At 38.7% G+C, this 14476-nt stretch overlaps 1 protein-coding gene across 1 annotated transcript in view; it reads left to right on the plus strand.

The window, feature by feature from the left end:
• The window catches only part of TMLHE (trimethyllysine hydroxylase, epsilon), a 61548-nt gene extending 55240 nt beyond the window's left edge, over positions 1–6308 (plus strand). The window contains exons 6-8 of the mRNA XM_055563415.1: positions 352–588; positions 3390–3528; positions 4320–6308. Of these exons, the coding sequence (XP_055419390.1) occupies positions 352–588; positions 3390–3528; positions 4320–4451 (508 nt within the window). The 3' untranslated portion in view covers positions 4452–6308. The remainder of the gene's footprint in view (positions 1–351; positions 589–3389; positions 3529–4319) is intronic.
• The last annotated feature ends 8168 nt before the right edge of the window (positions 6309–14476 follow it).

The raw sequence follows: 14476 nt of genomic DNA on the forward strand, positions 1-14476 counted from the left end.
TTATAGTGCCTATCGTATTTTATCGGTACTTACTTGGTTCATTCTTCTAGATAGACTATGGGCTTCTTTAAAAGAGAGACTATATCTTATCCATGCCTGTGTTGCCCAAGTCTGACACATATAGGTTTCAGTACATGTTAAATATGTTTAGAAGGAAACCTTAGTGACATTAATATGGCAAAGTACACAAAAAAGTACAACTGGAAGACAATTGGGAAATGAGATTTATTTCTTAATGAAAAGAAAATGACACAAGTAGAATCAGTAATCATTTTATATATTTTTTTCTAAAAGTTTTATGTATTCTCTTTTCTCCACTGAACAGAGTAATTTAATTTTTCCTTTCTTTAGCATTCAAGTGTTTCACTGTCTTAAGCATGAAGGAACAGGTGGCAGGACACTGCTAGTTGATGGATTCTATGCAGCAGAACAAGTACTTAAAAAGGCACCTGAGGAATTTGAACTCCTCAGTAAAGTGCCATTGAAGCATGAATATATTGAAAATGTTGGAGAATGTCAAAACCACATGATTGGGGTTGGGCCAGTCTTAAATATATACCCATGGAATAAAGAGCTCTATTTGATCAGGTGAGTACCAAAGAACTATCCCTCAATGTAATATATTTGCCAGATATTAGTTTTCTAATGTAATGAAAATTCCTAAGATCCTATATCTGTCACATTTTAATATTGGTATTCCATAGCTTTTTATTAGTACAATCTCTATTCTTGTTAAAATTCCCATGGAATAATAAATAGGCCAACAGCCAAGGAACACTAGATTGGAGGGGCAGATATTTCACATGGCATTTAAAAATGAAAACACTTTAAAAAAAAAAAAGCCAGTTATTAAATTGTGCTCAGTGATCAAGCAGCTAGGGTGCCTAAAGGCATGATAACCACAACATTTGACTCTTGTCCAGATTTATGCATTTCTCCTGACCTGTGTATATTACCACCTAGTATCTTATACAGTCATAAAGCACATCATATCCAAAACTGAGCTTTTCATCTCCACTCATTTCAAGCCTGCTCCTTCACACACAATTGTGAAGATAAAAATAAATTGTTGCCCCTGTATTGTAGTAGGAACTACATAAATCCTAAATCACTTCCCTGGGATAAGTGCCCACTGGAAAACTCTCCCTCCGTCATCTCTTCTATCTCAATTGCCTAGAACAATGAGTAGGTGCTCAATATTTTCCCCAACATTTTATTATGAAACTTTTAAATACAAAAAAGTTGAAAGCATTTACAAGGAAAACTTGTATACCTACCACCGAGATTCTACCATTAAGATATTACTATACTTGCTTTGGGCTTCCCTGGTAGCTCAGCTGGTAAAGAATCCACCTGCAATGCAGGAGACCCCAGCTCGATTCCTGGGTGGGGAAGATCCCCTAGAGGAGGGATAGGCTACCCACTCCAGTATTCTTGCCTGGAGAATCCCCATGGACAGAGGAACCTGGCAGGCTACAGTCCATGGGGTTGCAAAGAGTCGAACATGACTGAGCGACTAAGCACAGCACAGCACAGCACATACTTGCTTTATTACCTATATATCTATCTTTCTATCCTTCTGTTTATAAATTAATCTTATTTTTGATACATTGCACAGAACATTGAAGGTATATGTCTCCCAATATACTTCAACATTTATAACTTTAAGTCTAACATTCACTATTTGTTTACAGATGTTTAATTTTGATATAAAATATACATACAATGTATATACATACAATGTTGGTATAAATACTGAATATACACTTGCTGAGTTTTTAAAACTGCGTACACCTATGTAACCCAAATGCCTATCAAGATATACACTATTACCATCACTACAGAAAGTACCTTTATACCCCTTTTCATCCCAACCCTACACACACACACAGAGGAAACATCTGTTTTTATTTTTTACCACCATAGATTTGTTTTGCCTGTTCTAGAAACTCACATCCTGGAACAAATCCATTCTTTTATGAATAAACACCTGGGCTGTTTCCTGTTTGGGATTATTATGAATAAAGCTGCCATCAATGTTCATGTAAAACTATCTTTGTAGATATGTGTTTTCATTTCACACATATAAATACCTAAGAGTGGAACCGCTGGATCATAGAGTACGTGACTTTTTAGTTTCATTAGCAACTACTAATGTGTTCCATTTTACAGTTGTCAACAATGTACAAAAGTTGTATCTTCTCCACATCCTTGCTAATACTTGGTGTTTTCAGTCATTAATTATAGCCATTATATTGGATATCTCCTTGGTGTTCTACTGTGTATTTTTTGGTGACTGATGATGTTGAGCTTATTTCCATGTGCATATTGGCCATTCATATATCTTCTTTTGCTAAGTAACTAGTTAGATTTTTGCCCACTTTTTCACTGGATTGTCTTGTCATTATTGAGTTGTCTCAGCCTTTGCTATCCATTTTGATATGTTTTTATTTCTCATTCACCAATATGTAGGAGTTACTCAGTTTCCAGATTTCTTTCATAGGGAATTGTTCTCTGTGTAACTGTAGATTTGTTTCTATCATGGACCAGAACCTCCAGCACTATTTGTAATAGTTACAAACTGGAAATTACTTACACATCTATCAATAGAATGGATGAATGGGTGAAAGTCCCTCAGTCATGTCCAAAAGTCCCTCAGTCGTGTCCAACTCTTTGTGATCCCATGGATTATACAGCCCATGGAATTCTCCAGGCCAGAATACTGGAGTGGGTAGCTGTTCCCTTCTCCAGAGGATCTTCCCAAGCCAGGGATCGAACCCAGGTCTCCCACACTGCAGGCAGATTCTTTATTAGCTGAGCCACAAGGGAAACCTTGAATGGATGAATACATTGTGGTATAGTCCCACAATAAAATTCTGTTCAACATGAAGGATGAACTATTTACATGTGGTACAATAATGATAAATCTTATAAATATAACATTAAATGAAAGAAGCCAGACACAAAAGAGTACATACTATAGTATTCCATTTATATAAAGTTTTATAAATAAGCAAAACTAACCTGTGATTACAGAAGTCATGATGGTATAACAGTTATCCTTGGATGAGGTGAGAGACATACCATGTGGCATGGCCAAAAATATATTGAAACAAACAAAACATAATATTCTAAGATAGTAGAAACCAGCTAGAACTTTCTTATATCCCCTACCCTCAGATTTTTCAAAGGAAAAAAAATATGGCCAACAGGCAATGGAACTCTTCTCTAAAATCATATAGTCTTGAGAGAACATTAGCTTATTATTGCCACATCATCATGGGACAACTAATGAATATAGGGAAAGCCTTATATAAAATTGCCCCATCAGCAACAGATGTTTTAACATGTTTTGGAGAAAATCTTTCTTTCTCACAATTTCACCTTAGGTACAACAACTATGACCGGGCTGTCATAAATACTGTACCTTATGACGTTGTCCATCGTTGGTATACAGCACACCGGACTCTAACCAGAGAGTTGAGGAGGCCTGAGAATGAGTTTTGGGTCAAACTCAAGCCTGGCAAGGTGGGTGCCAAGCTCAATAGATGTCACTTAAGCAGTGAAGAATGAGGACTTATGGAATATGTGAGTCAAAATGTTACAAAGGAAAAAAAAGAAGAGAGTCCTGGGTGTTGGCCCTAGTCCTACCACTCACTTACCGAATGACCCAGAAGCAGGCTCCCCCAAGTATCTACCCATCAATGATTCTATTTGTATGATGAGGGAGTTGAACTTGATAGTCCCTAAGAGTCCATCTGGCTTCATGATTCCTTTTTTTTTTTTTTTTTTTTTTTTTTGCTCTTCCTATTTCCTCTGGATAAAGAATATCTCTAGCTTAGTGTAAGACAGTGAAACAGTTTAACTCTTTGAGAGAGAGAATTAAAAGAAAAGAACAAAAGAAACCAATGATCTGGTTTGCTTTGATAAAAGAATAATTACTCAAGAAATATAACCTCCTCAGATACAGGGCCTGTTACCTACCGTTGCCTTTGTTATTTCCATTTAGCCTAATACAGAGCTACGCACTTCCTAGTTGTCAAATGTTTAAAGAAAGAAAGAAAGTGAAGCCACTCAGTCGTGTCTGACTCTTTGTGACTCCATAGACTATAGCCCACCAGGCTCCTCCATCCATGGAATTTTCTAGGCAAGAGTACTGGAGTCAAATGTTTACTTAAAAGAAAAAAAAAATCTCATTTAATGTAATCAGAGAACAACCTAAAGTTTTTATTTTAAATGATCTCTTCTGATTTATGATTCCTGTGGTCCGTGCTTGTTCTGAGTATTTTTCCTTTCTCTTTTTTTTTCCCCATTCACAGGTACTATTTATAGACAACTGGCGTGTCCTACATGGCAGGGAATCCTTCACAGGCTACCGCCAACTCTGTGGCTGCTATTTAACAAGGGATGATGTATTAAACACTGCTCGTCTCTTGGGCCTTCAGGCTTAAAATTGATGGCATTGAGATTATGAACATACCTGACACCCTGGCTATCGGAATTTCATTTCATATCAGCAGAATAATATTATGTCGATACCGACTTCAAATTGTCTCCTCATGTCATCACATGAAACTAAAGCCTCCCCTTTTTCTAGTAAGGAAAACCTTAGAGATAGGCCATTTCGTATGGTATCTCTCTTCCCCAAGTTACAACATGGACTCATTTGGTTTTTAGATCTTTTGATGTAATTTTGGTCAATCTTCTTCAGAAATATAATCATCACATTGACGAGAATCAGTAATAGTCACTACATAAAAATTTGTTTCAACAGGATCTGTCAGAAAGAAGAACATTATAGGAATAACACAGTCTAACTAGAGCAGAAATTTGCAACATTTTTTGGTCTTAAGACATCCAAACACATAAACGTTATTGAGGACACCAAAAGGTGCTTAGATGTGGGTTATATCTATTGTTACTAATTATATTAGATATGAAGACTTAGAAATATTTAAAATTTAAGAATAAAAAAGCATACATCCATCAGAGAGATGACTTTATCACATGTCATATAGCCTCTGGAAAAGTCTTCTGTATGTTCATTAGATAATTAAATGGAAAAGGCAATATCATCTTAATATTGTTATTAAAAATATTTTATTGATAATACATAGACCCACTAAAAGAATCTCAGGGACCGTTCCAGGTGTCTTTAGACTACACTTTTGAGAACCAGTGGCCCAGAGCAGCAGTCCCCAAGCTTTTTGGCACCAGGGGCTGGTTTCATGGAAGACAATTTTTCCAAGAACTGGGCCAGGGTGGCGGGAGTGGGGCGGGTGTGTGGTTTCGAGACAATTCAAGTACAACAATGAGGAAAGGCTGTAAATAGGAAGTTTTGCTCACTCACCCACTGCTCACCTGCTGCTGTGTGGCCTGGTTCCTCACCTGGTTAGGGACCCCTTGGTTTAACTGAAACCTTAAATTTTTCTCTGTGGTCTCCTAGAACTATAGATATTGTAGGAATTTTATTTTAGTATTTTATCTTGTGAGAAGAATTATCTCTCCTAAATCATCTCTTGAGGAGTAAAACTAAGAAATCACAATAGTTACTGTGGAACAAACCCATCAGTTTGGTAATTCTGTGAGGGATAATTGCACAAAGGTTTTAGAGATTTCTGAGGTTCCATATGATAATTCACATATGCACATACATACACACATACATGTGCATGCCCACATGCACACAAAACAGTAAGTGGAGATTACTATCCAAACTTGCATTTTAATTTTTGAAGGAATTTAGGATGCAATATTTTCCTCCATTTCTACTGCTCTCTTTTTCTGTCTTAAAATATTATACATATCAACTGCCAAGATTTGACTGGGTTAAGTATACTTTGTTATTTATTTTTAATGATTTTCCTTTATATGTGGAGAGAGAGAGGGAAAAAGAGACAGAAGGATAGGTGTGAGATTTATTTTCTCTTGGCTTTCATTGAAAATGAAGTTGTACAATAACCACATTGACTGCTATAGAATGATGTAAGACAATCCAGGCTAGGATGTATGTAAGAGGAAAAAAGCATTATTAGTGAGGATAGAAGTCACAAATCAAAGTCAGTATTCTATGACAGGGAATAGAGCCTAATCTGATATTTACAGAAAGTTCTTAGTTCACATTTAACAATTTATACATTATTTTATTGACCCATCCAGGACACAAAACTATGTTCTCAAATATTTCTGCATTTTAATTGTACTACATAGGAATCCTTAGGGGTCTTCCATGAAAAGTGTTTTCCTCTTAAGTCAAAGGATTGATGATTAAGTTCATGTATTAAAGAGTATTTGTTGTTGTTTAGTCACTAAGTGGTGTCTGAGTCTTTGCAACCCCATGGACTGTAGCCCACCAGGCTCCTCTATCCATGGGGTTCTCCAGGAATACTGGAGTACGTTGCCATGCTCTCCTCCAGGGAATCTTCCTGACCCAGGAACAAACTCACATATCTTATGTATCCTGCACTGGCAGGTGGATCCTTTACCACCTGGGAAGCCCTTTACTATAATTATAAAATCCTCCACATCTGTTACAATCTGTCCCCCACTCACAAGACATCTAGTCTAAATCATTATGGTAATAGTGTAGAGTATCTACTTTGCTCTGCTGGCAAAGACTCCATTTTTCTGTTCTCCAGAACAAGTATATGATATCACTTATATGAGGAATCTAAAAAAAAAAAAAAAAAAGAACTTATTTACAAAACAGAAACAGAATTACATAGAAAACAAAATTATGGTTACCAAAGGGGAAAGGGAGGAGGAATAAGTTGAAAGTATGAGATTAACAGATACATACTACCATATATGAGCTTACTAACTGCATGGGGAACTATATTCCATATCTTGCAATAAACTATAACGGGAAAGAATCCAAACCAAATAGCATTGCAAAGCCTTTGAAAATAGAACTACATTAAGACCACGAACCATACAGGGCTGGTCACAACATGTGGCTGGGACCCAAATGAGTGAGGGAAAAAATAAACAGAGCCTTGGGGACCTGTGGGCATATAACAAAAGGGTTGAGATTTTTCTCATTGGTGTGCTAGAGGACAAGAGAAAGAAGGTGGGACTGGAAAGTATTCAAAGAAAAAAATGGCTGAAAATTTTCTGTGTGGCAAAAGACATAAACCTACAGATTGAAGAAGTTGAGTGAATCCTAAATAGAATAAGCCCAAAGAAATCCACATCAAGATATACTACCGTCAAACTTCTGAAAACTAAAGGCCTAGAAAAAAGTCTTAAAAGCAGCAAGAGAGAAACAATATCTTCCACGTATGAGGAAAACAGAGTTACATGGATTTCACATCAGAAACCACTGAGGCCAGAAGGAACTGGCACGACACTTCTCAGGTGGTGAAAGAAAAGAATCAGAATTGGTGGCTCAGATGGTAAAGAATCCACCTGCAATACGGGAGATCTGGGTTTGATCCTTGGGTTGGGAAGATACACTGGAGGAGGGCATGGCAACCCATTCCAGTATTCTTGCCTGGAGAAACCCCATGGACCTATGAGCTGGACAGGCCACAGTCCATGGGGTTGCACAAAGTTGGGCACAACTGAGTGACTAAGCACAGCACAGCACATACATGATGATCAAGTGAGATTTATTGGGTGAATATAATGTTGGTTCAACACATGGAAATCAATGTAATACACCATATTTATAGAATGTGAAGAAGGCGTTCATGATCATCTCATTGATGTGTGTGGGGGAAGGGAGGGCATTTGACAAAATCCAACACTAGTTGCATAAAAATGAATTCAACAAAATCCAACACCCGTTTCATAAAAATGAATTCAACAAAATAGGAATAGAAGGGAATTTCCTCAACCTGATAGAGAGCACCTAATGGAAAAATCACAGATAGCATCATGCTGCTACTGCTAAGTCGCTTCAGTCGTGTTCAACTCTGTGCGACCCCATAGATGGCAGCCCACCAGGCTCCTCCATCCCTGGGATTCTCCAGGCAAGAACACTGGAGTGGGTTGCCATTTCCTTCTCCAATGCATGAAAGTGAAAAGTGAAAGTGAAGTCGCTCAGTCATGTCTGACTCTTAGTGGCCCCATGGACTGCAGCCTACCAGGCTCCTCTGCCCATGGAATTTTCCAGGCAAGAGTACTGGAGTGGGGTGCCATTGCCTTCTCCAAGATAGCATCATACTTAATGGTAAAAGAGTAGATGGCTTCCCTCTAGCATCAGGAACAAGACAAGGATGTCTGTTATTGTCACTTCTATTCAATATTGTATTCAAAGCTCTAGTCAGGATAATTAGGCAGGAAAAATAAAGGGATCCAGACTAGAAAGGAATGAGGAAAACTATCTCTATTTTATACATAAAACAATAAAGAATCCACCAAAAAGCCACAACAACCTATTCAAATATGCAATGAACTCAGCAAAGTTGCAGAATCCAAGACCAATGTGCAATAATCAATTATGCTTCTTTCTATATGCTAGAAATGAACAACTAAAAATGAGTTTAGGAAAGTAATTCATTTTACAGTATTGTCAAAAGTAATAAAATACTGAGAAATAAATTTAACAGAAAATGTGCAAGTCTTGTACTCTAAGAACTGCAAAATGTTGCTGAAAGAAATGAAAGAGACCCGAAGGAAATGTAAACCCATCCCATGTAAGTGGATGAACATAAAACATTGTTAAGATGGCCATAATCCCACAGGCAATATACAGATTCAGTCCTATGCCTGTTAGAATCTAACCTGGCTTATTTGTAAAAACTGAAAAGCTGATCCTAAAATTCATATGGAAATGCAAGGAAGACAGATAGCCAAAACAATCCTGAGAAAGAAGAACAAAGTTGGAGAACACACACTTCCTAATTTAAGAACTTCCAACAAGACTATACCAATTCTAAAAAATGTGGTGCTGACATAATGGCAGTCATATAGGCCAATGTTTCAGGATTTCGAATCAAAAATAAATCCATGTGTCTATAAATAGTTGATTTTCAATAAGGGTGCCAAGATCATTCAGTGGAGGAATGACTAAACTCCTCAAAAAATGCTGGTGAGATGAGAGGATATCCATAAACAAAAGAATTAATTTGGACCCCTAATCTCACATTATGTAAAAGAAAATTAACACTAAATGGATCACAGACTGAAATGTAAAGGGCTGAAACTATAAAATGTTTGTAATAAAACCTGTAAATCTCCATGACTTTGAATTAGGCAATGGTTACTTAAATATGACAGCAAAAACACAAGCACAAAAAAAAATAAATTGGACACTATCCAAATCAAAAACTTTGGTGCATCAGAGAATTCTATCTAGAAATTGAGAACCATAATTGAAAGAAATTCATGTACCCCAATGTGAATTGCAGCACTATTTACAATAACTAGGACATGGAAGCAACCTAGATGTCTATTAACAGATGAACAGATAAAGAAGTTGTGGTACATATATACAATGGAATATTACTCAGCCATTAAAAAGAACACATTTGAGTCAGTCCTAATGAGATGGATGAACCAGAGACTATTACACAATGAAGTAAATCAGAAAGAGAAAAATAAATATTATATATTAATGCATGCATATGGAATCTAGAAAGATGGTACTGATGAGCCTATTTGCAGGGCAGCAATAAAGATGCACCAGGACTAAGGGAAAGGAGCAGTGACCCTCACAAGAGACTGAGCCAGAACTGCCTTAGTGTCTGAGGGTCTCCTGCAGAAGCATGAGTCAGCAGTGACCTGCTGCAGGGACAGAGGATCTCCAGTTTTTTCATTCAAAAAACTAAGATCATAGCAGCCAGTCCCATCACTTCATGGCAAATAGATGGGGAAACAATGGAAACAGTGACAAGCTTTATTTTCTTGGACTCCAAAATCATTGCAGATGGTGACTGCTATATTTTCACGGTGCAGCCAAGAAATTAAAAGACTCTTGCTCCTTGGAAGAAAATCTAGAACAAACCTATATGGTGTATTAAAAAGCAGAGATATTACTTTGCCAACAAAGTTCTATCTAGTCAATCTATGGTTTTTCCACTAGTCATGTATGGATGTGAGAGTTGGACTATAAAGAAAGCTGAGCACCGAAGAATTGATGCCATTGAACTGTGGTGTTAGAGAAGACTCTTGAGAGTCCCTTGGACTGCAAGGAGATCCAACCAGTCAATCCTAAAGGAAATGAACCCTGAATATTCAGTGGAAGCACTGATGCTGAAGCTGAAACTCCAGTGTTTTGGCCACCTGATGCAAAGGTCTGACTCATTGGAAAAGACCCTGATGCTGGGAAAGATTGAAGGCAGGAGAAGAAGGGGATGACAGAGATGAGATGGTTGGATGGCATCACCGACTCAATGGACATGAGTTGGAGCAAACTCCAGGATATGGTGAAGGACAGGGAAGCCTGTTGTGCTGCAGTTCATGGGGCCGCAAAGAGTGGGACACCACTGAGTGACTGAACAACGACAAATGGAGATGCGGACATAGAGAACAGACTTGTGTACACAGTGGGGGAAGGAGAGGGTGGGATGAATTGAGATAGTAGCATAGAAATATGTACATTACCACATGTAAAACAGATAGCCAGTGGAAATTTACTGTATATCAAAGGGAGCTCAAATCTGGTGCTCTGTACAACCTAGAGGGATGAGATGGAGTGGGAAGTGGGAAGGACGATCAGAGGATCAAGAGGGAGGGGACATATGTATACTTATGGCTGATTCATGTTGATGTATGGCAGAAGCCAATGCAACATTGTAAAGCAATTCTCCAATTAAAAGTAAATAAAGAAAAATTACAATTAAGATCCGAGGCTAAATTATGGTTATAAAGTAGATAGTGTGTAGTATGTAATATCTCTATATACTGACAATGTAGATATAGAAAAAACTCGGAAAAAAGAGGGAAAATCAGGAGAGGGTATGAAAAATAGAAAAATCTGTTTTTAACTTTTTTTTTTACCCAAAGTTTAAACTTTTTACTTTGTATTGGAATATAACTGAGTAACAATTGTGTGGTAGTTTCAGGTGAACAATAAAGGAACTCAGCCATACATATACATGTATCCATTTTCCCCCAAACTCCCCTCTTATCCAGGTTGCCACATGACATTGAGCAGAGTTCCCTGTGCTATGCATTGGTCCTTATTACTGATCCATTTTAAATATAACGGTGTGTAAATGACCTTCCCAAAGTCCCTGACTATCCCTTCCCTTTGGCAACCATAAGTTAATTTTCTAAGTCTGTGAGTCTCTTTCTGTTTAAAAGTAAGTTCGTTTGTGTCATTTCTTTTTAGATCCCACCTATAAGGGATGTCATACAATATTTCTCCTTTCTGTCCGGCTTAAAAATAAAAGAAATTGAAAGGACAATCCACACAATGGGAGAAACATTTGCAAATCTGATAAGGGTGTACTTTCCAGCATGCATAAAGAACTGTTACCAGTTAATGATAAAAAGATAAGCAACCTAATTAAACAACAGGCAAAGGACTTGAATAGGCCTTCCTCCAAAGCAGATGTGCAAATGTCCAAGAAGCACAAGAAAAGATGCTCAATATCTTTAGCCATTCAGTTCAGCTCAGTCGCTCAGTCATGTCCAACTCTGCGACCTCATGAACCACAACACACCAGGCCTCCCTGTCCATCACCAACTCCCAGAGTCCACCCAAACCCATGCCCATTGAGTCAGTGGTGCCATCCAGCCATCTCATCCTCTGTCGTCTCCTTCTCCTCCTGCCCTCAGTCCCTCCCAGCATCAGAATCTTTTCAAATGAGTCAGCTCTTCACATGATGTGGCCAAAGTATTGGAGTTTCAGCTTCAACATCAGTCCTTCCAGTGAACACCCAGGACTGATCTCCTTTAGGATGGACTGGTTGGATCTCCTTGCAGTCCAAGGGACTCTCAAGAGTCTTCTCCAACACCACACTTCAAAAGCATCAACTCTTGAGCACTCAGCTTTCTTTATAGTTCAACTCTCACATCCATACATGACCACTGGAAAAACCATAGCCTTGACTAGACATACCTTTGTTGGCAAAGTAATGTCTCTGCTTTTCAATACGCTATCCAGGTTGGTCATAACTTATCTTCCAGCGAGTAAGTCTTTTTTAATTTCATGGCTGCAATCACCATCTGCAGTGATTTTGGAGCCCCCCAAAATAAAGTCAACCACTGTTTTCATTGTTTCCCCATATATTTGCCATGAAGTGATGGGACCAGATGCCATAATCTTAGTTTTCTGAATGTTGAGCTTTAAGCCAACATTTTCACTCTTTTCTTTCACTTTCATCAAGAGGCTCTTTAGTTCTTCACTTTCTGCCATAAGGGTGGTGTTATCTGCATATCTGAGGTTATTGATATTTAGCCATTAAAGAAATGCAAATAAAAATCACCATGAGATACCACTTCACACCCACTACAATGGTTATTACAAGCAAAACAAACAAAAAATAGCAAGTTTTGGAGAAGATGTGGACAAACTGGGACCCTAATTCACTGCTTGTTGGGAATGCAAAAATGGCAGACCACTGTGGAAATCAGTGAGGTAGGCAGTTCCTCAATAAAAGAAACATAGAATTACCATTGTGTTGTTGTTCAGTCACCCAGTCATGGAGTGACACACAACAGGCCTCCCTGCCCCGACCATCTCCTGAAGTTTGCCCAAGTTTATGTCCATTGCATTGGTGATGCCATCCAGACATATCCTCTGACGTCCTCTTCTCCTTCTACCCTCTTTCCAAGCATCAGGGGCTTTTCCAATGAGTCGACTGTTCCATCAGATGACAAAATACTGGAGCTTCAACATTAGTTCTTCCAACAAGTATTCAGGATTGATTTCCTTAAGACTTACTGGTTTGATCTCCGAGCTGTCCAAGGGACTTTCAGGAGTTTCCACCACCACAGTCTGAAGGCATCAATTCTTTGGTGTTCTGCTAAATTTACAGTAAAGATCTCACAACTGTACGTGAGCACTGGGAAGACCATAGCCTTGTCTATACAGACCTTTGTCAGCAATTTCTCTGCTTTTCAACACACTGTCTAGGTTTGTCATCAGCTTTTCTTCCAAGGAGCAAGCGTCTTTTAATTTCATGGCTGCAGTCACCATACACAGTGATTTTGGAGCCCCAGAGGACAAAATCTATCACTACATCCACATTTTCCCCTTCTATTTGCCATGAAGTTATGGGACCAGATGACATGAATGTAGGTTTTTAAATGTTGAGTTTTAAGCCAGATCTTTCACTCTCTTCTTTCACCCTCAAGAGGTTCTTTAGTTCCTCTTCACTTTATGACATTAGACTGGTATCATCTGCATATCTGAGGTTGTTGGCATTTCTCCCAGCAATCTTGATTCCAGCTTGTGATTGATTCAGCTCAGCATTTGGCATGAATCAGTTCAGTTCAGTCACTCAGTCATGTCCGACTCTTTGCAACCCCATGAATTGCAGCACGCCAGGCCTCCCTATCCATCACCAACTCCCGGAGTTCACCCAGACTCACGTCCATTGAGTCAGTGATGCCATGCAGCCATCTCATCCTCTGGCGTCCCCTTCTCCTCCTGCCCCCAATCCCTCCCAGCATCAGGGTCTTTTCCAATAAGTCAACTCTTCACATGAGGTGGCCAAAGTACTGGAGTCTCAGTTTCAGCATCATTCCTTCCAAAGAAATCCCAGGGCTGATCTTCAGAATGGACTGGTTGGATCTCCTTGCAGTCCAAGGGACTCTCAAGAGTCTTCTCCAACACCACAGTTCAAAAGCATCAATTCTTCAGCGCTCAGCCTTCTTCACAGTCCAACTCTCACATCCATACATGACCACAGAAAAAACCATAGCCTTGACTAGACAGACCTTTGTTGGCAAAGCAATGTCTCTGCTTTTCAATACGCTATCCAGGTTGGCCATAACTTTCTTTCCAAGGAGTAAGCGTCTTTTAATTTCATGGCTGCAGTCACCATCTGCTCTGCATATAAGATAAATAAGCAGGATGACAATATACAGCCTTGTCATACTCCTTTCTGAATATGGAACCAGTATTTTATTCCATGTCCCAGTCTAACTGTTGCTTCTTGACCTGCATACAGGTTTCTCAGGAGACAGGTAAGGTGATCTGGTATGGTTTCCCATCTCTTTAAGAATTTTCCACAGTATGCTGTGATCCACACAGTCTGTGGTTTTCCTCTATTTATTTGCATTGCTCTTTTAATAAGTCTTCCTTATCTCTCCATGCTATTCTCTGGAACTCTGCATTCAGTTGGGTATATCTTTCCCTTTCCCATTTGCCTTTTGATTCTCTTCTTTGCTCAGTTGTTTGTAAAACCTCCTCAGACAACCACTTTGCCTTCTTCTTTTGGGGGGATTGCATTCCTCTTTTGGGGGGATAATTTTGGTCACTGCCTACTGTACAATGTTATGAACCCCTGCCCATAGTCCTTCAGGCACTCTTTCTACCACATCTAATCACTTGAATCTATTCATCACCTCCAGTGTATAA

The sequence above is a fragment of the Bubalus kerabau genome, chromosome X (assembly GCF_029407905.1).
Source record: "Bubalus kerabau isolate K-KA32 ecotype Philippines breed swamp buffalo chromosome X, PCC_UOA_SB_1v2, whole genome shotgun sequence".
Classification (NCBI taxonomy): domain Eukaryota; kingdom Metazoa; phylum Chordata; class Mammalia; order Artiodactyla; family Bovidae; genus Bubalus; species Bubalus kerabau.